This window comes from Rhinopithecus bieti, unplaced genomic scaffold, assembly GCF_001698545.2.
Source record: "Rhinopithecus bieti isolate Rb0 unplaced genomic scaffold, ASM169854v2 scaffold_9899, whole genome shotgun sequence".
Classification (NCBI taxonomy): Eukaryota; Metazoa; Chordata; class Mammalia; order Primates; family Cercopithecidae; genus Rhinopithecus; species Rhinopithecus bieti.
In genome coordinates, this window is record NW_016806979.1 from 2,593,973 (window position 1) to 2,618,368 (window position 24,396).

The 24,396-nt window shown below is 53.7% G+C and overlaps 1 protein-coding gene and 1 long non-coding RNA gene across 3 annotated transcripts in view; one reads left to right on the top strand and one right to left on the bottom strand.

Moving 5' to 3' along the window:
• Positions 1–2,052: 2,052 nt before the first annotated feature.
• Positions 2,053–15,875, bottom strand: ENDOV (endonuclease V). Of its 2 annotated transcripts, XM_017879307.1 has the most exons (9): positions 15,732–15,875; positions 15,155–15,326; positions 10,528–10,662; positions 10,245–10,284; positions 8,765–8,877; positions 7,293–7,361; positions 6,778–6,906; positions 3,682–3,746; positions 2,053–2,616 (listed from the first exon to the last, which is right to left on the bottom strand). In XM_017879307.1, exons 1-9 carry the CDS (start codon positions 15,785–15,787, stop codon positions 2,469–2,471), a joined length of 927 nt encoding a protein of 308 aa, XP_017734796.1. In that variant the 5' UTR covers positions 15,788–15,875; the 3' UTR covers positions 2,053–2,468. The 2 variants fall into 2 exon arrangements, with proteins under 2 accessions (XP_017734796.1, XP_017734797.1); XM_017879308.1 differs by lacking the exon at positions 10,528–10,662.
• Positions 15,876–15,962: 87 nt separating this feature from the next.
• LOC108534147 (uncharacterized) overlaps positions 15,963–24,396 on the top strand; it is a 35,368-nt gene continuing 26,934 nt past the window's right edge. The window contains exon 1 of the long non-coding RNA XR_001886896.1: positions 15,963–16,049. This is a non-coding gene — a long non-coding RNA (uncharacterized LOC108534147). The remainder of the gene's footprint in view (positions 16,050–24,396) is intronic.

The window sequence follows — 24,396 nt, forward strand, 5'->3', positions numbered from 1 at the left end:
GACTCCACGGGGGTGCTGGGAGGCAGATCCTTGCCAAAGATGCTAGGTGGGCAGACGTCCTCCCCTCCGACCACTGATGCCTTGTTCCTGGGCCCAGCCTGGTGCTGGACTCCACACCCCATGCCTCATTTATCAGGAATGTACTGAGTGTCCACCGCTGGGCAAGAGACCTCACACGTATCCCCACCTTTAAACCCCAACGCTTCTGAAGCAGGTGTTCACGTTCCCGGTGAGGAAACAGGTTCCAGGTGGACATGGCTGCGGCTCTCAGCTTATCAGGTGCTGCCCTGGACTCTCCCAAGGGGACCTTCAGCACCCACCAGACAGGCACATCTAGACCGGTCTGGACCCCACGCGTGGCTGTCCCTGGGGCCCACATGGCTCCACGACTGACACCTCTCAACTTGAGCTAGAGGTAGACAGGGTCCACACAACCTCAAAGCCAGCCTCGCCCGCTGTCAACTCCACCCCCTCCCACCTCAAGGACTCTCTGGGGGCACTCTCCCCACACTGGCCCGAGTTCCAAGGACCTTCCTGTCTGTCTCCCTTCCCAAGGCAGGTGGAAAGGGAGGGCCGTGAGCCGTCCCCATCCACTAGCTGCTGCCCCTTTCGGTGCGAAGGGCAGAGATCCCTCTGCCATGGTGAGGGGAGCCTCGGTCCACTGGTGGGGTCAACGAAAGCTAGATCCCCGACAGGCCCAAGTGCCTAGGGCTGGGTGAGGCCAGTCCGGGTCCACTGACGCCCTGAGGCATGGAGGGCCGGAGGGGCCGTGCTGGGGCTCCCTCTCGCCCCACACTGCTCATCTGGTCTGGCCAGCATTGCTGACAGACGGCAGCCAGAACAGTCCACCTAGTTCCCGTGCTCTCCTGTGCCCCCCGTGACTTCAGGCACACCACCAAGGTGCCCGCAGAGCCCCTCGGCATCTGTGCCTCCCAGCCCCACTTGTCTTCGAGTGGGTCTACTTCTTATAGAAATTTCTAGACTACAGTCTGCTCCATCAAGGAAGGGCAGCTCCACAGCCTGGGCCTCTTTTCCGGAGCCTCCGTCCCTGCAGCCCAGCCCTCCAAAGCAGCTTTCGAATGAGAGCAGGTGGGTGGGGCTGGCACTTCCAGGCCCTGAGTGCTGCTGCCTGTACACCTGTCCTTTCAACTGTGCACCTGTCCCAGGCCCAGGCTCGCACTGCTCCTCAGGAACACCAGGACAGCACCGTCTTGGAGGGGCATGGAGGGGCGCCAGAGACCCGCCCTCCCTGGATTCTTGTCCCAAGCTGTCAAATCATGATCACCGGCCCCTTCTTGTAGAGCTCAGGTGAATGGCAGGAAAGGATTCCAGGAACGTCTTCATGCTCTGTGGCAGATTCCAGCATCCTCAGGGAGCCTGGGGTCTGGAGGTCAGCCGGCATGTCAAGGGCTGGGGGGTGCTCGGGAGGCGCCCAGGGGCTGGGGCTGGGCTGCAGGTGGGCCGTCCCCTTTGCCCCCACTCCTCAGCTGGCACCTCTAGCCCGCACCAAGAGAAGAGGAAGTGGCCAGACAGGGGCCCAGGGCTGCTTTCCCACAGTGGAGACAATTTTGAGGCTGTGCCTCTGGGGCAAGGCAGGCAGGGACAGAGGACAGTGATCAACTCTCAGAGCCTGTGGGGAACGGGGCCACCCCCTGATCCTAGCCCCGCCGGGCGCAGAACCTGGCACCCAACCCCTCAGGCACCAGTGACGCCCTGTCTGGCCTCCCACCCCGCAGCCCAGACTGTCCCTGTGTGCTGCCCCCACCCTCAGCCCCCTCCAGGCTGAGACAAGGCTCTCTGCTCCCTCTTCCCAGGGCAGGCTGGAGGATGGCCAGGACTGGGGTCAGGGGTCATGGCAGGCAGTGGGCAGGTGCTAAAGCCCAGCTACCCCAGCTAGGACCCCTCCCATGCCAGGGTAGAGTATGGCTGGGGCTGGGGACCTGCTTTAAAAATGAACCCTGATTCTGCGAGTAAACCTTAGGGTAAAGAGATCAACGGAAATAAATAATCAAACAAACAATTAAGTAAAATTAAAACAACCTGAGAAGAAAAAAAAAAGAGCAAGCAAGTCCTATCTATTGAAAGGGGCGGGCAACGCAGAAGCTGCAGGGCTCGTGCAGGCTGTAGCTGAGTCCCCTTTGTGGGCTCCAGGAAAGCGTCTCGCGCACTCTCAGGGTCTGGCACTTTCCCCCATAGAGATCTGTCCTCTGAGCACCGTGACCACAGCTGAGCAGCCGATGAACGGGCGAAGAGGGGCTGTGGTCACCTCTACCCCACCTGGCAGTGGGCTGTGCTGCGGCATCCCCCAGGGGCGGTGCGGTCAGCCTGTCTTTGGGGACTGGGTGCTCTACCTGCGGCTGAGGTGAGGTTCCCCTAAGTCCCTAGACCACCCCCAAGGGTGGTCAGTGTCCTGAGGCCAGAACGAGGTGGCCAGCGGCCTTCGTGTCTTCATGGTGCCCAGTTCCACCCTACTGCCAGTCCTTGCCCTCCTGCTCCTGGGAGCCTGGCCTTGGGGCTGTCCTGGGGCCTGGGCTGTGGTCCTGTGGGGGCCGGCCCTCACCTGAGGACTCTCCAGAGTCTCCTCTGGGGCATGCCACTGGCCTCTGCGTCAGGCTCCTGGTGATGACATTGAGAAAGCGACAGCATCAGACGCTAGCACCCACCTGACACTCCCTCACACCACAGATGGGGTCTGGAAACTGCGGCTGGCCTGGACACTCAGGGCCTGCTACAGCCCAGGGCATTGGGCTGGGTAGGAAATGCTGCTCAGACAGAGCTTGCATTCAAGCTGGCCGGTCCCCAACTCTGGGAGATCTTGGGGGTCCCTGCCACCTGCTTCTTCAGTTCTCAAAGCAGCCTAGGGAGGCCTGGGAACAGTCCCTGGCTTAGAGGGAAAATGAGCACAGAGGAACCGCAGCCCTTCAGTAACTAATCGTGGGCGAGGGCATGGCGAATCCCAGGCCTGGGGCCTCTTGCGGTCTTTGCCCAGGGAGTGGGGGTGTCTTCTCAGCCTGGAGGCTCAGATGCAGGGCCTGGAATCCAAACTGCCCACTCCAAGAGGAGAAGAAGTGGCCAGACTGAATTTGGCTTTACTCCTTATCAGTGCTCAGTGTCCCAGCTTCCTCATCTGTAAAGTGGGGTCACAGTACCTCTCTCACAGCAAGGTTGCTAGCAGGATCCAATCATCTGCAATAGTTTTAAGACAAAGCCTTGCACTGTTAGCTGTGACTGTGCCAGGCACACTGTCACTCTAACAAGAACCAGCGGGACAAGAATTACAGAGCTGATCTCGATGATGAGGAAGCTGAGGCTTAAGGAGTGCAACCACCACAGCTGGCTATGCAGGGCTGGGTCATGTCTGACTCCGAGGCCACACCTTTTCTGCAGTACCCACATCCTGGTACCTCACAGGCTAAGTGGACTGAGGAAGGCTGAGGATAGTCCCAGGACTTTGGGTGGAAGCAGTGGTGTTTCTGGAGAGTTCCCACGAGAATAGGAGTCCACCCCACTCCACTCTCCTCCCTCTCTGAAGACCTTTCCTGTGGCCCCTGCATGCCCTGGCCCTGCACTGTCTGTCCTGAGCCACAATATTGCAACAGGGAGAGGCTGAGCCACCCGAAACAGCCTATGCAGGTGTCTGTGAAATGCCCCTTTAGTGCCCCAGCCTCCTCTGGTGCTCACCTCGGTGTGGGTGGCCTGGGGAGTCCCAGTGACTTGCGGATGTGCTCTCGGGAGCAGATGTCAGCCTGGAGGAGACAGACGTGCTGCTGGATGCTGAGCTGGCCTGTGGACCAGTTTCCCACCAGGAGCTGCTGGTGGCAATGCCTCCCTCCCCCACAGAAGCCCATTCAGGACACACAGGTCACAGCCAGCTTTTCAGGCTCAGGAGCAGCGGCCCTGTTGGCGTGTGTGTGACAGGCATGCCCGGAACTTTGGGGTCAAAGTCCTGCAATGGCAGCTCTCACGCCGAGCTGGGCAGTCCCTGACGGGCCTGAGTAGCTGGTGAGCGGACAGGCTGAGCGAGCGGGTCCTGGTCTCCTCCCCACCAGTGGCAGTTGGAGCTGCTCAGCCTTCACTGGTTTCCAGCCTGTGCTTCCCTGCAGGCTGTGTGCAAGCCGAGGCTTCCCTGCTAACACTTGCTTCTCTGGGGACTCCCAGCCCTGCTGCTCTGTCCCCTCCCTGACGAGATCAGCAGTAACCCCTGTCCCGCCTCCAGAATCACCAGGATAAAAGAGGGCGGTGGGCCACAGGGTGGGATGACAGCAGACCCCAGCAGGGTCTCACAGCAAGGTTGCCAGCAGGATCTAGCAACCTGAACAGGGCTAAGGTCTGAGTGGGAACCCCTGGGGGCATGGGGGGTCTGGCCCTGGGTAGTCCCCCTGATCCCAGCTCAGATGGGCTTAGATTAGCTTCAGGGCTGCACGACTCATGGAAAGCAAGGGCTAATCCCCCAGCCTGCTCCTGCTTCTATTCATGAGGGAAGAGGGGCAGCGGTAGGCGGGGCCAGCACCTCTCACCTTCCCCTGGAGCGGCCCAGCCTGGCCTGGCAGGAGAGCCTGGACCTGGCAACCAGGAGCACAGCAGCGCCTATGACCATGGGGCCACCAAGACGGCTCGGGGAGGAGCCAGGGGGAGAGCAGACCAACACTAACCCTGTCTGTGCTCTCCCAGAACCTTCTGGAACAGAGTCAGGAGGGGAACCTGTTGAGAGGTGAGTGACCTCAGGAAGAAAATGGACCCAGAGACAGAGCCAGCCCTGCAGGACTCGACCGTCGGCTCACGCCCAGCAGTGAGAAGCTGCGGGCTCCTGGTGCGGAACAGCTGCATATCCCATCTGGTTGCAGCTTTCCTTCCTCTGGAGGGTGGGCCCAGGATTTGGCAGGCTCTTCGCCAGTGCTAGACACAGATCCTTGTTCTGTTTCTAGATGCTCAAGGTACTCACAGGCCAGGTGTCCCCTCCCTTGCAAGGACAGGCCACTGTCCTACTCTGGGGCGTGCTGAGGTGGAAAAAGGCCTAGGAGCTCCAGGAACTGTGCTGTCTGCGGCAGCACGACCTAAAGTTCCTGGGGCTGAAGGCCTGGGAGATGGTTTCTTGGGTTCTCTCTTGGAAGACCACACGGCTGAGCTGGAATGGAGGAAGAAAGGCCTCTTTCCTGGGGGCTGGCTGGGGACACAGCTCACAGGCTTAGAGTCCACACACCTGTGCCTTGAGCAAAGCCCTGCAAGGCTGCGGAGCCTGCTCTCAGATGCCACCACTAGGCACGGCTCCCAGGGTGAGGGCCATTGTGGTATGCGGGCTGCTGCTGCCCCCTGGAGGCCACACTGCGCGCCAGCAGCCAGAAGGCATCGGCCCCATGGTGGTGGCCTGGGGGTTTTCCACTGGTGCTGCCGCTGCCCCAGCACAGGCTGCGGGGCAAGCAGTGGGGGTAAGATGGGGAAGTGGCAGACACCAGGGAGGCTCCGGAGCTGGGCTGCTGGAAGCAGCGCGGCTGGTGCAGACCCGCGTCCCTACCTCCACCCCACAGCCTCCACAGCACGCACAGCGGCCACCTAAAAAGGCCAACCTGCGGGCATCCCGCTGCCAACTCAGCCATCCAAGTCCCTGCGGGTGACGTCTGAGACCCTGGAGCACCCCAAGATGCTCACGGGCTCCCACCCACTCTGTACTTCACTGCCCTGGCTCCAGCCACACCTTCCTGCTGAGTTTCTTTTGTTTTTTTTTTTTTAAGTTTTTTTGAGATAAGGTCTTGCTCTGTCACCCAGGCTGGAGCTCAGTGGCCCAATCAGGGCACACTGCAGCCTCGACCTCCTGGGCTGAGGTGATCCTCCCGCCTCAGCCTCCTGAGTAGCCGAGACCATAGGCGTGTACCACCACACTTGGTTAATTTGTTTTTACATGTTTTTGTAGAGACGGGGTCTCACTATGTTGCCTAGGGTGCCCTCAAACTCCTGGGCTCAAGTGATCCTCCCACCTCTGTCTCCCAAAGTGTTGGGGTTACAGGTGTGAGCCACCCTCCGGGCACCCCGTTTCTTGAGCACATCAAACTCCTTCCTGCCCAGGGCAGCCCTTCCCCTAGCAGGTCTCGTCTAAGACTGACTTTTCTTGAACCCTCACTCTGTGGGCTTCTCTGGGACAGCATCCACCCATGTCTTGTGGTCCCCTGGTCCTATCGAGGCTGGCTGTGGGCATCTCGTGCCAGCTGTCTCTCCCTTGGTCCGCAGGCTGAGTCCTTTCTCAGCTGAGCTGACCGTTTCAGCAGAGTTCTCCCCCGTCCTGGGGGACCGAACAGCAGTTCTGGTGCCGGGTTCTGGTGTGGGCATACCCAAGGCTCCAGACCAGTATCTCTGGGGCCTGCACAGCTTTCCTGCAGAAGCCTCCTGGCTCAAGTTCAGCTGCTCCCTCTGGGACCTGAGGGGCTGGCTGGGAATTGGCAGGACACCTCACCACCGGAGCTAACATCACTGATTCTCCAAGCTGGCCTGTATCTGGGTGCAGGAGGCTCAGAGAGGCTGGGAGGCTGAGTGCATGGGGCACAGGGCCTGGGGATGAACTCTGGGGAGCCCTGCACCCTCCGGTCTATTGTTCTGACTGCAGGGCCCAGAGCGGGCCAACCAAAGCTCTCCAGCAAGGTGTCTGCTGACCTGTCCTTGGCCCAGGAACCCCTGTCTCATGCACTGCATTCTGACCCCAGCTGAGCTGCTGGGGAGCCCTGAACAAGCAGGTGGTAGGAAGCAGAGGCGCCTGCTGCTGCTCCCCGCCACTCCCGGCCCACCCACCTGGCGCATGGCTCTGAGGATCCGGAACCTGCAGCAGCAGCAAGTCAGGCGCACAGCTGCCTCCAGGCTCATCTTGTGGCCCACGGAGACGTAGAGGGGCCTGGTGCTGTGGTCGTGGCTCCTCAGGGCCTGTGACAAGGAAGGTGAGGGCTGTCCTGTGGGCCGGGCCACTGGGACCAGGGTCAGGACAGCCTCAGCGGCTGGAGCTCTGACAAAATGTCCTGGGGGCAGGAGGGAAGCTGAAGGGGGCAGTGCTCTCAGGGGCCAGGGCCTGCCCATCCTAGGGCACCTTCCTACTGCTTGTCCCTGGGGCAGGATGGGCTCCCTCAGCGCAGCTGGAGGAAATAAATACATATATCACACCCCGGGCTCAGTCAGAGGCAGGAGGATGGACGGACGGGCAGGCGGGGGGTTGATGTGGTGTGAGTGCACACGTGTCTGCATGCACCTGTGTCTGCCTGCAAAAGATCCCCTACCCCGGGGCTTTGGAGGGGCTCAGGGTCCTGGCCACTCACCATTCCCAGGACAGTCCCAGAGTCTCCCAACAGAGGGAACGAGTCTCCTCGAGTCTGCAGGAGTCGGATCTGGAAAATGGGAGAAAAAAAATGGGGAAAAAAATCCTCTTTTCTTGATGAAGGGCTGAAGGCAAGTCTCTTTATTTTATTTTTTGAGACGGAGTCACGCACTGTTGCCCAGGCTGGAGTACAGTGGCGCGATCTTCGCTCACTGCAAGCTCTGCCCCCTGGGTTCAAGCGATTCTCCTGCCTCAGCCTCCCGAGTAGCTGGGACTACAGGTGCCTGACACCACGCCCGACTAATTTTTTGTATTTTTAATAGAGACGGGGTTTCACCGTGTTCGCCAGGATGGTCTCGATCCCCTGACCTCGTGATCCACCCACCTCGGCCTCCCAAAGTGCTGGGATTACAGGCGTGAGCCACCGTGACAGGCCCAAGTCTCTTTATTTTAAAAACCCAGTCACTGGGCCAGGACAGGGAAGGGGACTGATTTTGGAGGTGAGCCACGGCCCAGGCAAAGCTGCACCACCTGAGATGACACTGAGCGTGCAGGCGGTGACGTGGTCTCACCCGAGCTGAGAGTGCTGCCCAAAAGACCCTGTCCAAACCTGATGACGCGGCTTAGAACAAGGGCAGCAATCTGCCCAGGGCCGCTGTGCCAGGCTGGCAGCCACACAGGTGCCACCGCTGCCCAGTGACCGGTGCTGAGCCCGCTTCCTTCCTGTGGCTTGTCTCCTGCTTTGGGTACATCTGACTCAGCTCAACAGGCTGGTATATCTGGAGGCAGTGGACTGGCTCATTGAGTGGGTCTAAGGTCCCCATCAACTCAACAGATTTTTATTAAGCAACTGCTCCATGCAGGCACCTGAGAGCTGGGAGGAATGAGAGATGCAGTCTGTGTTCAGAGTCTGCCATCCAGTCAAACAGCTGGGGGTGTCACCAGCTCCCTCCACTGCGAGGGTCTCACTCCCAGTGCCAACATGGGGTCCCAGAGGAGGAAGGTACAGGGGAAGGTGGGGTAGGAAGAGTGTGGGTGGCAGCTCCAGGCAGGCCTTGGTGGGAGGGGGGCCTGGAGGCTGGTGTACCTGAGCACACAGGGGAGGAGACGGGGGCTGGGGCGAGGTGGGGTGGGAAAAGCACCAAGTGCGCCCGGGACAGCCTGGAAGCTCATCCTGTCCCCAGTAACTGGGGGACTCAGCCCTACGTGGTGTGCCACGGTGGCTCAGAGGCGAGGGGGACCAGAGAGGCAGGTACCCCCAAGAGGCGGAAGAGGAGCTGAGAGCGCCCTCGGCTGAGACAGGCAAGGCAGCGCCCAGAGGAAAGCAGGTCTTCCTTATTCCAGGGCACAAGCCAGGGACGAGGAGGGCAGCGTCAGCAGGCAAGGGCTGGTCCAGAAGCGTCCTCGTGCCCAGGGCCACTGCAGCCCCGCCACTGAGTTGCCCGGCATGGCCTGCAGCAGGCCCCTCCTCACCTTCTCCTTGTGCAGGGCGTTGTTCTCCAGCCCATCCACCTGCAGAAGTTTCTTGGCCACCCCAACGCAAGGCAGGTCTGTAAGGACGCCAAGGTGGCAGGCCACCCCAAAACCTGCCAGGGAGAAAGGAGGGTGGGGTTGGGGAGGTGGGGCTAGGGCCTGGCACAGGGATTCAGGATAAGCCAGAGTCTCACCAAAAGCTTCCCTAAGTGAGCAGAGGTCTGTGGATGGGCAGAAGGCTGGGGAAACCAGACCTAAGTCCCAAGCTGACCTGGGCCAAGGCTCCCTGTGCCCGATTTCCTGGGTGCGAGGCCAGGGAGGAAGCCTCCTTCCCTCTGACATGGTCAGTACCAGTGCCAGCACCTCACTGGTGTGCTGGGATACTGCAGCCCAGCTCTCCGGTCATCTCCTGAACCTCCCGGCCTCCTCTTCCCTCGACAGTGGCCTGCCAGTGCTGGCACAAGGTCTCCGGTCATTTCCTGTGCCTCCCAGCCTCCTCTTCCCTCGATGGTAGCCTGCCAGCACTGATACTAGCATGTGGGTCGGCACATGACCACCCTTTGGCTCTGCACCCATATGCGAGGGCAGCAGCCCGGGCCCAATCACACTTGCTGGCCAGGAAGGTCCAACGTCACCCCTCCTGGGCCCTCTCTGGGTGCTGCTGTGCCGCCTTCAGCTCTGTATGTGGGGGGTAAAAGAGCCCATCTCCCTTGGCTGGGCACGGTGGCTCACGCCTGTAATCCCAACACTTTGGGAGGCCGAGGCAGGTGGATCATGAGGTCAGGAGATCGAGACCATCCTGGCTAACATGTGAAAAACCCCATCTATCCTAAAAACACACAAAAAATTAGCCGGGTGTGGTGGCGGGCGCCTGTAGTCCCAGTTACCGGGAGGCTGAGGCAGGAGAACGGCATGAACCTGGGAGGCGGAGCTTGCAGTGAGCCAAGATCACATCACTGCACTCCAGCCTGGGTGACAGAGTGAGACTCTGTCTCAAAAAGAAAAAAAGGGCCCATCTCCGTCAGTCGTGCTCCCTAGGCCAAGGTTCCCGGCATCAGTGGGGGCCTGGGTGCACCTGTCTAGCTGTGGATAAGGGCCTGATGGGCCATGCAGTGTGGGTGGCTGGCAGGGAGGGTGGCTGGCAGGGAAGGCCACGCTGAGCCCGGGCCCTGGGACATCTTTTGGTGATCAGGTCAGAACTGGATAGTGGCACCTGGAGATGAGCCAGTGCAGGGCACTGTAGGGAAGGCAGGGGCGGGCAGGAAACAGGTGAGGGGTGAAGCAAAGACAGTCCTTTTCTGGCAGGTTGGAGGAGGGGGGCAGAGCACACTGTGAGTCCCTGTTGCGCCCAGAAAGGAGCCGCTGGAGGGACTGGCGGCAGAGGCCGAGGGCCGGCGTTTTGTGTGAGGGGTGACAGAGGCATCCTCTCCCCCATCTCTTCCCCACAGTGCCCTCCCGGGACCTCCGAGAGCAGGATTACCTCGGTGGTGGAGCACCCCGTTTCCATCCACAAGAAGGACCTGTGGAGCCATGGGGAGAGTCGCAGTCAGCTGAGCTGGCCCTCGGCCCTCAGGACAGGGCCATCCCTGAGGCAAGAAGGGGGCACTGTCTCTGGGGTCCAGCTTTTTAGAAACCCTCATTCCTCTCTTCCAGGAAGCTCACGAATCTCTCCCTGCCACTGCGGTGGTGCCGACCTGCAACCGCCTTCCCTCCCCCAGGGGGAAGGAGGGATCTTTCTCTTGTCCTAGGGATGAGCCACCTGCCTGGGGCATGAGGCCCGGCTCCTTCTCCCGCAGCTGCTGCACCAGCTCCAGCAAGAAGGGCACCTCTCGGAAGGCCAGGAAGCCCGACACGTAGGGGGCTGTGAGGCTGACCATGCGGCTCTCCTCGTACACCACCTGCCACCAGGCACACAGCTCAGTGGGCAGCACAGCCCTCGGCCACCTGCCCCGCCGCCACTCCCTCCATGCTGCACCCCCGCCACCCCACTCTTCATCCTTCCCTCTCCCTTACCTCACCCTCATGGCTCCCCTTCCCTGCCTCACCTATGAGACAATGGGTTTGGAATAAAGAACTAGACGATGCACCCTGCAAATTGGTGGTGGGCAGTACCCCCTGTGACCTGGTCTGTAGCAGCAGCCTCCTGGGACCTGGTCCATATGAGAACCCCCCACCCTGGACCTGGTCAACTGGAGGAGCCCCTCCCACCCCCAGGACCTGGTCCATATGAGGAGCCCCAACTCCCAGACCTGGTGTGTTACAGTAGGAGCCCTGGGACATGGTCTGTAGGAGGGTTCCTTGGTCCATATGAGCAGAGGAGCCCCCTGGAACCTGGTCCATATGAGAAATCCTGTCCCAAGACCTGGTCCATAGGAGGAGCCCCCTGGAACCTGGTCCATATAAGAAATCCCGTCCCGAGACCTGGTCCATAGGAGGAGCCCCTCCAACCCCGGACCTGGTCTGTAGGAGGATTCCCTGGGATCTGGTCTATACGAGGAGCCTCTGGGACCTGGTCTGTAGGAGGATTCCCTGGGATCTGGTCCTTAGGAGCCCCCTGGGACCTAGTCTCCATCAGAAGCAAGGCTAAGGTTGCTGGCTGCATCACCTCTGCCTGCCCCTTGCTTTCCTGGTGTCTCCTCCTTTGTGTATTGAAGCGGACGCCCCGCCCCACCCCTTCATGGCTTGTTGGAGGCTTAAAGAAGACACAGTGTTGGCCAAGAGTGGTAGCTCACACCTGTAATCCCAGCACTTTGGGAGGCCGAGGCAGATGGATCACCTGAGGTTGGGAGTTCGAGACCCACCTGACCAACTTGGAGTAGACCCCCATGTCTACTAAAAACACAAAATTAGTCGGGTGCGGTGGCACATGCCTGTAATCCCAGCTACTCGGGAGGCTAAGGCAGGAGAATTGCTTGAACCCAGGAGGCAGAGGCTGTAGTTTAGAGCACAACATGGCAGGCCTGAGTCTCCTAACCTTGTTTTCCTTAGTCACACTAGCCTTAATGTGGAGACGCGTTTCCCACTATATCACATTCTCCAGACCTGTCTACCTTCCTGCAATTTTGTTCCTGAATCCCCCAAATCTCTTGGTGACAGCTTTCAAATCACAACTTCCACTCCTCATTTGTGGCTGGATCAATAATTAAGCACATCAAAGAAAATGGAGTGCTCTGTATTAGCACGAGGGTTGGGGCTCGTTCTCTCAACATCTTTATCAACGACTCAATGGGGAAACTGATCAAATCTGCCCATGACCCAAAGTGGGAAGGGTACATTCTGATAACAGAATTTGGCTGGATCACTGACATCCCCACAGAGCAAAGTCATTTTGCACAGTGACACGTGGAATTAAAGTGTGGCCTGAGTTCCCACAGCAGGCGGGGCCTGCTTATGTCTCAATCTCTCCCATAATGCTATAACTCAGGCGACGTTATGGGGTGACTATGATTTGTAATCAATACAATAATGACACTGCGGCTGGGGAGGAGAATGTCATTCAGGACAGGCCTGCTGATGTCTTCTGAGCTGAGCTGTCAGAATCACGGGGATGTATGGTACACACACACAAACAGCATGCGCACGTGCGAAAGAGAATATTCCAGAGCAGCAACAGCTGCATGTAAGTAGAAGAAATACAGCTGTCCGACGCATCCTTTTTCAGTTTTGGGGGATGTATGTACATTTTCAAGTTAAAAACCTGGGAAAAGAAAAACCACTGTATGATTAGTGTGGGGGGCAGGTCTGGATGACCAGCAATCTCAACATAAGCCAGTGACCTGGTGCCCCTCAAAAGCTACCAGTGTTTCCAGCTGCACCGACGGAAATGGCAGTGAGTGGAAGGTCTAGGAACTTGGGTAGACCACATCCGAGTTCCTGCGTTTGATTCTGAGTGCCAGACGGAAAGATGGACCCTGTGAACGGAGGGCATGACCAGAGGGCCACTAGCCAGTGAAGAAGCTGGACGTCATCACAGCCTCTTGGGACCATGTGGTCAAGGAGCATGCAGCTGTTTCCAGCAGCGGAAGGGCTGACAAGCAGAAGGCAGGGAAGAACTGTTCTGCTTTGCTACCTGAAGGCAGAACTGATCGATGGGAGTCACAGACAAGCAGGGGTCAGCTCCCTGCAGAGCCCGCGGAGCAGCACACACTAGCCATCACTCAGCGTCTGGCATGGAACAGGCTCCGCCGGGAGGCCTGTGGAGCAGCACACACCAGCCATGGCTCAGAGTCTGGCACAGAACGGGCTCCACCATCGTTTGTCAGGGATGCTAAGGACAGTGTTCTTCATGGTGGGAAAAACAGGCCGGTGGTTCTCCAACCCAGCTCTGCTTCAGAATCACAAGAAAGCTTATTTTAAAAAGCAGATTCTCAGGCCATACTCTGGGAGAGTTTTCCCCAGTAAGTGGGGTAGGGCTCTGGAATCTGTTTTTTTTTTTTTTTAAGATGGAGTCTTCCTCTGTCACTCTGGCCGGAGTGCAGTGCCGCAATCTCGGCTCACTGCAAGCTCCGCCTCCCGGGTTCATGCTATTCTCCTGCCTCAGCCTCCTGAGTGGCTGGGACTACAGGCGCCCGCCACCACGCCCGGCTAATTTGTTTGTATTTTTAGTAGAGACGGGGTTTCACCGTGTTAACCAGGATGGTCTCGATCTCCTGACCTTGTGATCCGCCTGCCTCAGTCTCCCAAAGTGCTGGGATTACAGGCCTGAGTGACTGCACTCGGCCTTTTTTTTTTTTTTCCAACAGCTTTACTGAGATACAATTGACATACCATAAAGTTCACTTGTTTAAAACATACAATGAAATGGTTTTGGTGTTTACAGAGTTGTGCAATATTACTATAATCTAACTTTAGAACATTTTCCTTAACCCCTAAATAAACCTCACACCCATCAGCAGTCACTTCCCATCCATCCTACCCCAAGTTCAAGGCCCAGGGATCCACTCTCTGTCTTTGTGGATGTGCCTATGGAATCTGTTTCTCAACACACTTCCGGGTGATTCTGCTTTTGCAGGTCCAGGGTTGGGCATTCAGGAACCAGTGGACCAGACTGTTCCAAGATCCCTTCCTAGTCTAAGCTTTCATAGCCGGAACAATGAATACTGACCAAGTAGCAGGTGCTTTGCTTGGTGCTGGGGTTATAAAAGAAACATGGTACAGCCCCACCCTTGAGAACCTACAGTCAGTGGGAAAAACGGAATCATAAATGACTAACTTGAATACAATGTGAGAAGTGCTACGATAGCATGGGCATTAAAAAGAGGCTCAGGATGCAGATAAAAGGGTGATTCATTCACAGCCAGGGAAAGTTGGAGGGGGAAGGGAATGCTGTGTTAATTGCTTTCCATGCATTTCATGTATGGCTCATCACAATTCTGTGGGCTGGATAGTAATACCACTATCATGTTTAAGTCAGAAAAGAGGAGACAGAGGCCTAGAGGGCAAAGTGGGGAGTGGCAGAGCTGGGTGTGAGCATGAGCAGTCAGGACCCTAAGACTGTGCCCCCACTCCCAATGCTAGCCTACAAAATGGCCAGGGGACCCCTTAGAGTACTTGTTTTTTGGGAAAATCGGTCTGCTGGCAGTATGGAAAATGAACCACTGAGGAGGAACACTTGAGCCAGGGCACCCATGCAAATGCTGCTCAGGAACCCACGGGAGTGACAGTGGCACAGCCAGGGAAGAAGCAGAGGAGAAACAGACAAGGGGATAGATTCCAGCGCCATTTAAGAGGCAGGAAACAAGGGAGCTAGTGTGCAACTGGACGTGAGAGGAAGGGAGGGACCCAGCAGGACACAGATCTCCACCTTGGGCAACTGAGGGTGTGGTGTCCAGGTCACTGAGATGAGGAACCCAAGATAACAATCAGACTTGGAGATAAAGCTCAGGAACTGATTCTTAACAGTCACAGAATTCCTTTAATTTTTGCCGTTTTTTCCCCTTCCCAAACTCCCCAGACTATTTTTTTTTTTTTTTTTTGAGACGGAGTTTCGCTCTTGCTGCCCAGGCTGGAGTGCAATGGCATGATCTCGGGTCACCGCAACCTTCGCCTCCCGGGTTCAAGCGATTCTCCCGCCTCAGCCTCCCGAGTAGCTGGGATTAGAGGCGTGCGCCACCACGCCCGGCTAATTTTGTATTTTAGTAGAGACGCGGTTTCTCCATGTTGGTCAGGCTGGTCTCGAACTCCCGACCTCAGGTGATTCGCCCGTCTCGGCCTCCCAAAGTGCTGGGATTACAGGTGTGAGCCACCGAGCCCGGCCAACTCCCCAGACTATTAATGACATCCTACAAAACGAGAAGCCGGGTTCTAGGCTTGCACTGCTCCCTGTCCCAGAGACCCCAGGCCCGAACCCATCGAGGGGCCCGCCTCGAGCTCGGCGTCCTCCCAGGTTACCTCGAGCTCAGGGTAGCTGAGCACCACCAGGGAGGCACAAGCGCGGACACTGTCCCCTTTCACGAAGGACACGTCAACGCCCCCGACCCTCCGCAGACCCGAGAAGGCGGGGTCTCGCTGCCACGCCTCGGTGTCCCTGTCTACGACGCGGGCCTTCAGCCGAGCTTGCTCCCTAGGAGGACAGAAGCAGAAGCGTCAAACTTGGTCGGGGCCACACCCCCAACTCTGCCTCCTCCACCCGCGCGACTGCAGCGGACAGAGCGTCTCTGCCGGGTCTTCTCCCGCTTCAGCGGAAAGCAAGGGACACACCGGCAAAGCCACAGTCCCTAGTAGCCCAGGCGGCGGAGACCCGGCAAAGCGCAGGCCAGGCAAACTGGCAGGAAGCGAGAACCGCGCCCACCCGGCGGACTACAACTCCTGAGGCCCCGCCCCTGCCGCGCCGGAAGCTGGGCCGTGCTTGGGCGACTCGGGCGGCGGCCGCCCTGACTCCACAGCCTGAAGACTACGAGCTCGGAGGGCCCGCGAAGGGCCGCGCGGCCTCGGCCCTCGCCTCCTGCGCGTCGCCCGACAGCATTACCGTTTCCACAGTGACAGCGTTTCCTCCGGCAGCCATCCCGCCGCCTCCTGGGCCATGGTTTCGTCCCGGGCACCCTTCTAACGTCACTTCCGGAGGCGGCTTGCGCAAGCGCCCTCCGCCCTCGTTGCCATGGAGACGCTTGCGCTTTCCCTGGCCGCATTTCCCGCCCGGGTCCTCAGACGCTCCTGGCCGCTGGGTGAGCGCCTGCGTCACGCTCACGCACGCTCACGGCTTCAAGTTGCCCCGCGGCGCCGCGCGCGATATCGACTCGGACCCGAGAGGCCGTCCGCCCCGTTTTCAGCGGATAGCTGGGGCCAGGTAAGTGACCGCGCGAGGACCCGGGATCCCAGTGACGCCTGTCCCACCTCTGCTGTCCCCGCCGCGAGCGCTGCGCTCTGCACCGCACCTCTGCGCTTGGGAAAGGGTGGTCCAGCACTGCCGGTCCCACTCGGCCCGGTCAGCGTCCGCCTTTGCCGAACCCCGAAGGGATTCACCAGGTCCAGGACGGTCCGGCGGTTGCCTTAGGAGCGCTTACTGGGCGCCTGTCGTTGACGCCCCCCACCTGGACGGCAGCTCAGGGGTGTTCGCAAGCTTTTGAGGGCAGCTGTCGTGTATTTAAATTCCTCACAGCCTAGCGGGCTGAACTCACGGGAGGGCTGCGAGCTTGTACTGGGTTTCATCTGGGTTGGACCTTGCTGGGCAGAAAACTTCCCCTACCAGACAAAGTACGGGCGACCTTGGGGGTCTTGGTTCTTACCTCGTGCTCCTCAATTGAACTAGTGTTGGTTCAGTGCTCTCGCTGTGCCAGGTGTTGTGCGAAGTACTGTGAGGGAGAATATTTATTTATTTGCGGGGAGCCGACTTTAAACCGGTGGTTGGGAAAGGCCCGAGAGGCGATACTGGAGACACCTGAAGGGTGGGTGAAAGAGCGTGGCGGGTGAATGGAACAGCTTTTGCATGAAGGTCCAGGGGTGGGAAGGAGGTTGGCGTATTTGAGGCCCTGAAAGGCAGCCAGTGAAGCTGAGGTGTAGCAATTTAACCCGTGGTTTTATATTCTACTGGGAGGTTTCAGAAGGGTACGTGTGTATGTGTGTGTGTGTATATATATAAACGTCAAAGATGTTAGGTTTTGAAGGGAAGGTGAAGGTTAAAGGATGACGCACGGAGAGTGCGGGCGCGCGGGCGGCTCTGCAGCAACACAGGTATATTGCAGACACCTGTGCGGGGCCAGCTTCACGCCAGAGCCCGGCAGCGATTACAGGCTGGGGTACTCACAGGCCTGCGGGAGGGATCTAGGCGGTATGGCTTGCTGTCCGGGAAGATGTTGATAACGTGTTCCCAGGATGAGGTGGTTCCGGCGGAATGTGGTGTTCCTTGCACTTTGTCCCAGCAGAATGTGTTAAGAGGCAGGCTGTTTCTCGTGGCTCCAACCCCCGTGGAATGTTTCACTTTGACCAAGGTCTGCAAAATGGAAGGGGCTTAGAAAATGGCGCAGTTTGGACTAACAAAGGGGAAAATACAGACGCCGAAATTAGACTCTAATTAGAGTTTGAGGCTCAGGAAAGGCTTCATACAGCTTTAGGAACTGGCAAGGCTTTGAAAGCAGGGTCAATTTTCAACGAATGAGCCTCGCCCACTGCACCCCGCGCACCCTGGTCTGCTGCTGCGACGTCTTTCCCACCAGAGCACTGACAGATATTTCACAGACAAGGAAACTGAAGCTTAGAGAGGTCAAGCCGCTTGCCCACCGCCGTAGAGCTGGCAAATGGGAGAGCCGGGACCCACACTCAGGCCCGTCTAAGCTGGGCTGTATGTGGGCTTTGTTGGCTTCCAGAGTGGTCAGGGGGAAGGAGCCCTTGGATTTGGTAATTAGGAGTCACTTATGGACCCGTGGCGATGGGGCAAAGATCGTGGGTTCTGAGGAGGTGGCTGTCCTCTGGTTTGAGGTTCTCTTGCGCTTCAGGGCACAGGTGGTAGTGGTAATGAAGGAATACTGGGGAAGGTAGTGTAGCAGGACGAGCCGCAGACAAAACTCCTCAGACACCGAGTTAAAGAAGGAAGGCTTTATTCAGCCGGAAGCTTTGGCAAGACTCACATCTCCAACAGCTGAGCTCCCCGAGTGAGCAATTCCTGTCCCTTTTAAGGGCTCACAACTCTAAGGGGGTCCACGTGAGAGGGTCGCGATCGATTGAGCAAACAGGGAGTACGTAACTGGGGGCTGCATGCACCGGTAATCAGAACGGAACAGAACAGGACAGGGATTCTCACAGTGCTTTTCTATACAATGTCTGTCATCTGTAGAGAACATAACCAGTTAGGTCAGGGGTCGATCTTTAACTACCAGGCCCAGGGCGCAGTGCTGGGTTGTCTGCCTGTGGATTTCATTTCTGCCTTTTAGTTTTTACTTCTTTCTTTGGAGGCAGAAATTGGGCATAAGACAATATAAGGAGTGGTCTCCTCCCTTACTGCCCCCCTTTGAGAGTCTCACTCATTTTAGTGGGAGTTCTCACCTTCATTTTAACTGCCTGTGTCTTTCTGCGTGACAGATTGATAGTGATTCATGTAGCACGCTTGTGCTGAAGCATTCTGGTGAACTAGAGTAGTGATGAAACCTTTTACCATTTGAATGAGTACAGGTAGTAAATAAGGGATTAGTAAGCAGGTTCCTATACTACTATAATTTTTATTACATGAGTTTTAAATCCTCTTAGCGCTGGGAACCATTTTTAAACATGGCCTCAGTGTCAAATCCGTGCCACACTTGTACAGGCACATGTGCCAGTTTCGTCATGTCTTTAACTATGTCTGACTACTTGCCCCGATCATCTATGTGCAGGCAGCAATTGGTAAGGTTAAATTTTCCACAGACTTCTCCTTCAGCTGCTAGCAAGTAGTGGAGAGCCAGTCTGTTTTGATACATAGCATTTCTTGTCTGAGTTTCTTGCCAGGCCAGAATAGTCAAGGCTCTACTGGTCTTATTCGTGATTATTTCTAAGACAGCTTGTAACTGTATGATTCGGTTGAGCATGTAAATGGGGGTCCGGTATCCTCATGAGCCATCTTGTGCCTAAGTAGCAGGCCTATAATATTGTATGATTTTCTCAAGGGGCCGTTTATTACTATTTTTTATATTTTTTAATAGCTATGCTTCTCTTTTCGCGGGAGGCATAGACAGAGAAGCTCAGGAGTTCGCCTGTCCTCATGGGCAGTAGGAAGAAAGATGGTTTAATAGTGCCAATACCATAACTACCTGCCCACTGGTCAAGTAATTTGGTGTAAGCTCTATGCCCACGTATCTAGTATAATCCAGAGGGGGCTGTCCAGTCCCAGTGGGACTGCGGGTGGGTCCACACGGTTTGCAACTTTGGGCATTTACTTAATGGATTTTTCTTAGTGTGGTTTGAACTCCACTGGGTGGCTGTGTTTGTAGCACTATTACACAGTTTTTGCCCAAAGCAGCTGAGTCTTCCCACAAGAAGGGTGGAGTCCTTTCCTACTCTTGCTGTACAGTATTGTCTAATGATTGAGGCTTTTAGGACCTAGAAGTTATCAGGGTGATTTTTTTAAGCCGGGAATTCATTAGGAACTGGGTCTGTAGGTACTAATTCTCAGGCTTCCCGTGGCCATTGATCTCCTATTACAGTTCCTCCACATGCATAACATGAAGTGACATTGAGAGACTGGGCTATATGCTCGGCTAATTGCAAAAGCAAATTTCTGTTTTTCCTGGAATTTCTGGTACTGGTACATTCAATTCATCGTAGAAGGTTTGAAATACTGGCTCAGGAGAGCGTTTATAAACTTCTCAAACCACGATATTTACTTGAAGATCCAGTCCAGCCTCATCAATTTTTAGGGTTACACGTTCCTCTTTTTTCTAGTGAGGATTAAGGGGGTTAGTTATTACTAGTTCTAAGGGGTTACACTGACCACTGGTATGGCTGCTTTTCCCTTTCTGAAGGTGGACAGGAGTTTTAAAATTTTTTAATCAAGTAGCCTAAATGACACAAGACCAGTATCCACATTTATTTTTATACAGTCTTAATTTATCATAAATGTACTTATTTTCTGCCATATAGCCTCTGTTGTAATTAAGAGAACCACATCCTATTTTTAACTTATTACTATTAATGACAGCACAGGCATCAGATTTCAAGGTGACTTGTTTGGGCACCTCTTTTTTTTGTTTGTTTTGGCTAACACTTTACTCGTATCATTTATGAGCCCCCACCAGTCTTCAGTTCTTAATCTTATTTTAAAAACTGTGGTCATGGGAGGCTCAGATGGGTCATAACACACATCAGGTTGGTCATTTCCTGGGCTACATATTATACAAATAAGTTCTTTTTAGAGTTCCAGTACACTTGTAATAACCGTAAAATAATAGGACCATAGCAATCCTTTTGTCCTACCTCAGTGACTTGATGTATACACTGGGAACAGCCTTCAGTCTGAGGAAGGTCAGTTGAAGTCCTTATTGTACAAGTCCAAATTTTAAGGAAAATGAGTCCCGCGATGAGTTTCCTCATGCTTTGGCCTTGCATGGGCCAGTCAGCTTCCGGGTGTGACTGGAGCAGGGTTTGTTGTCTTCTTCAGAGTCACTTTGCAGGGGTTGGCGAAGCTGCTCCCGTCCACGTACCGCTCACAGTCTACTGATGTTTAAGGATGGTCTCGGAGGCTGGGCCTGCTAGAATAAACGGAGTCCAACACCTACACAGTTATGTTCAACTGGGCTCTCTGATACTGGGAGCAAGGTGGTGGGGTTTAGGGTGTTGCAAACTTCAGTAGTTATGCGGGGATTTTCACACAGCAAGCTTTTGTACTTGGTTAATCTAGCATTTGTTAACCAATGATGCCCTTTGGTAGTCATTAAAGTTACCACAGCATGGGGGGGCCTTTATATTCAGGTTTTGCCCAAGGGTTAGTTTATCTGCTTCTTGTGCTAACAGGGCCATTGCTGCCAGGGCCCTTAGACATGGGGGACCAGCCTTTGGAAACCCCATCTAGTTGTTTGAGAGATGGGCCACTGGCCTTGGCCAGGGCCCCACAGTCTGGGTTAAAACTCCAACTGCCATTTTTTTTTTTCTTTTTGACACAGAGTGTAAAAAGTTTTGTGAGGTGAGGTAGCCCCAGAGCTGGGGCTGACCTGAGTTTTTCTTTTAACTCATGAAAAGCTCGTTGCTGTTGGTTGTAATAGATGTAGTTTATCCAATCTACATTTTTATTGTCACCTACTAAAATATGACTTATATCCTGTAGCTGTTTGATTTCAAGCTTTAAATTAATCTGGTATTCCTTGTGGGGCTCCAATTGCATCTAAAGAGATGTGAGAGTCTAAAGACTCATAAGGGGCTTCTCTCGCTTTACAATGTCTTATTTTTTCTCTCTCTGGTTGATGAAATGCCAGGGTGAAAGGGATCGCCAAATGGACTAAAGCACAAGTGCCACTCCAGTTATTTGGCAGAGTGCCCAGTAAAGGTCCACCACAGTATCACCACACATCCGCTCAGGGATGAACGAGGGCTGACTGATTGATAAGCTCTTGAAAATTCTTAAGCTCATCCCATCTCTTCAGATCTCCAAGGAACGCTAAGTTTCCTCCCTGTCGTGAGAGACACAAAGTGAACTTAGTGTTGGGAGATGGAAGCTGGATGGCCCTCAGGGGCTGACCCGCAGGGTGCCAGACTTCGGGATGTAGCAGAGAGAGCTTGGCATGACTTATTACTCCAGACTGTAGAATCCTGGAAAAGAACTATCATGCAGCCTACACCTGGTCGACTGGAGGACCACCTTCGTGGAAGGGGGACAGTCTGGGCCTCTGGCCTGCCATGTGCACAAGCATAACAATTGTTTTTGTTTAACATGCAGATGGAATATTTGATCCATTTTTACCAGGCATTTGCATCTTGCGTCTTAGTTGCTAAAGTCTAAGTCTTTAACTTCTGTGATTCTTTAGTAAAATGAATGTATGGTTTTAGGAAATTACAAAACGTTGTAATTTTTGTAATTACAACAATTACAAAATGGAGCAGTCCATCCTTGCTCTTCAGTGGTCCACAGAATGTTGGACCAACTATGGCATGAAAGCTCTACATCGGGGAACCAGACTCCTGGCTGACACTGGAGTCTTTATCGAAATTTCTCTGGATTAAATGGTCCTAATTTACTAATGCCCAATCTAAGGAGTCAGGAGGGACAGAAGTACTTTTCTGATGTAGAGAGCTGTCTTTGACTTGGCAAGTCCGCACAGCATTAAATGCAATAGTTTGAGGCAAAATGGACTTGGTTATGTTATTAACTAGACGGTCAGCAATAGAGTGAGGAAAGAAGAAGAGTAATAAAGAGTAATAGAATAGATGAAAAGAGTTAGATTTTTCCTAGCTTTAGTTTGGCAGGGTTTTCCCCTGGGACTGTGGCCCACGACTCTGGAGGGGGTGGTGCTTTCTTGACTCAGGTGTGATGAGTCCTTCCTTTTTTGGCTGTAGGAACAGCAGTCTTGGTCTTTAGTAGCACAAGGTAGGGTCCTTCCTAGGCTGGCTCGAGTTTCCTTTCTTTTCACCCTTTGGTGAGAACACGATCTTCAGGCTGCTGCTGGTTTACCGGAAATTCTAGGGGTGGTACCTGTTCTAAAAGACTTTTAGTTTTGGGGGAAAGGAAAGTGGAAGATAAACCAAATATATAATTTCTAAGAAATTGACCTTTTGTTTTAAATGTGGGGACATCAACAGTGGACTTTATAGTCTTTGGTGCCTTCCTACTGAGAAATTTCCTTTAGCACCTATTTTATTAGTTTTTGGACCAAAGAAGCCAAACACCTTCTTATATTTGACAGTGTTTCCTGTATGATTTTTATACCAGATAAGCTAAATTTTACCTTTATATTAGTGTGTTATTAATGTTAAACTTAGTTTTAATAAAATCTTTTAGACATATTTACACAATTTTTAATGTTTGACTATAAGGTAAGATTTTATACTCTTTTAACCTTTTCTAATTTTGCTAAAGAGCAGGTTGGTGCTTTGAGAAAATCCGTTATGCTTTTATTTCGATGTCCAGTTTACAGAAAAACTGGATGATACCTTTTTTGCCATTGTTGACACACAGAATTTTCTTTCCAATTAACATTTTAAAACTTGATTAAACCTTTAAAACAAAACGTACATATTTTAATCTTTTAATGTAGGTAAAATTTATATTCTTATGCGTCCTTATCCTTTTACCAAAGGTATATTTTACTTTCCTTATACACCTTGCACATAAACTGTTTTTTTTTTTTTCCAATAGTTTTGCATTCAGGAGGCCTAGTTACTTTTAAATTATACAATATTTCTTGCATAAATCCTTTTTTATAACATTGTTTTCTTTCATGACTTTCACAGACAATTCTTTGACCTTCCTCAGCTTTCTCACTCATTACAAACATTTCTTTCTTTAAACAACCAGTTAATTTATTTCAGGACAAGAATTTACCATATAATACTGTTTTTACGTAAATTCTGCCCCCCATTTTTTCCCTTTTTTTTCCCCCGAAGATAACCATTCTTTTGCAAAGCGAACTTCTTTTATGTCTGTGGACTAGACTGTCTAAGGCCACAAAATTAGAAGTTACTATAATACATATTACATGTTAACTTTTAGCAAACTTTACTTTTGTTGAAAACCTTGTAAGTTCAGGATTTCAATTATCCTTTGCTATTAATATGACCTTGTTTTGCCCAAATTAACTTAGAATTGGTATAGATGGCTTTTTCCCCCCCTTCAATTACCTGGGAGAAACCATTGATCATCCTGTCCTGAAGGGAGTTCTTAGGTCTGATCGGACCTTTGTACGGTAATTAAGATTTAAACCCCTTGTTAGGAAACCTGCTGGGTTGAGGGAATTTCCCTTTTTTATTTTTTATTATTATTATTTTTTTTCTAACAGAATAGCCCTATACTTTAAGATTTTGAGTTAGTAAGCTACTTTTTGGCTTTTTTGATTTAGGATAGTTCTGAACTGAACTAGTGAGATGGCCTCACAAGGAGGTTTCCTCTAAAAGTTATTTTTCTACTTTCTTCCGTTAGCAAAGCAGTTGCTGCTACAGATTGAATGCATATGGGCCATCCGTTGGTTACTGGGTTAAGAATTTTTGATAGGAAGGCCTCAGTGCATTTGGGACACGCCCTTGTTTACCCTGACAACAAAGTGGTATTGGAGTGTTATAGGGTTACAGAGAATACCTTCAGTTATCAATTACAGGTTTTAAATTTACCTTGGCTTTTAAAGGACTAGAGTACTCTTTTTTTTTTTTTCTTAACTACTTGTATATATCTCTTTCTCTTTCTTTCTCTCTTTGACTTTCTCTTTGACTTTTCTGAGCCTCTGTCTCTTCCTCTCTTTCTCTGCCTCTCTCTCTCCTTTCTGCCTCTTTCTCTCTCTCCTCGACTTCTCTCTCTCCTCTCTACCTCTCTCTCTCTCTCTCCTCTCTACCTCTCTCTCTCTCTCCTCTCTACCTCTCTGTCTCTCTCTTCTCTGCCTCTCTCTCTCTCCTCTCTGCCTCTCTCTCTCTCCTCTCTGCCTCTCTCTCTCTCTCCTCTCGGCCTCTCTCTCTCTCCTCTCTGCTCTCTCTCTCCTCTCTGCCTCTCTCTCTCCTCTCTGCCTCTCTCTCTCTCCTCTCTGCCTCTC

Coding starts and splice junctions, on each gene's coding strand:
- ENDOV (XM_017879307.1), bottom strand. CDS start 15,787: ATGGCCCAGGAGGCGGCGGGATGGCTGCCGGAGGAAACGCTGTCACTG. Junction 3,747..6,777: donor TCCTCAGAGCCATGCGCCAG/GTGGGTGGGCCG, acceptor TGTCTCCTCCAG/GCTGACATCTGCTCCCGAGA. Junction 2,617..3,681: donor CCCAGGCCACCCACACCGAG/GTGAGCACCAGA, acceptor TGTCATCACCAG/GAGCCTGACGCAGAGGCCAG.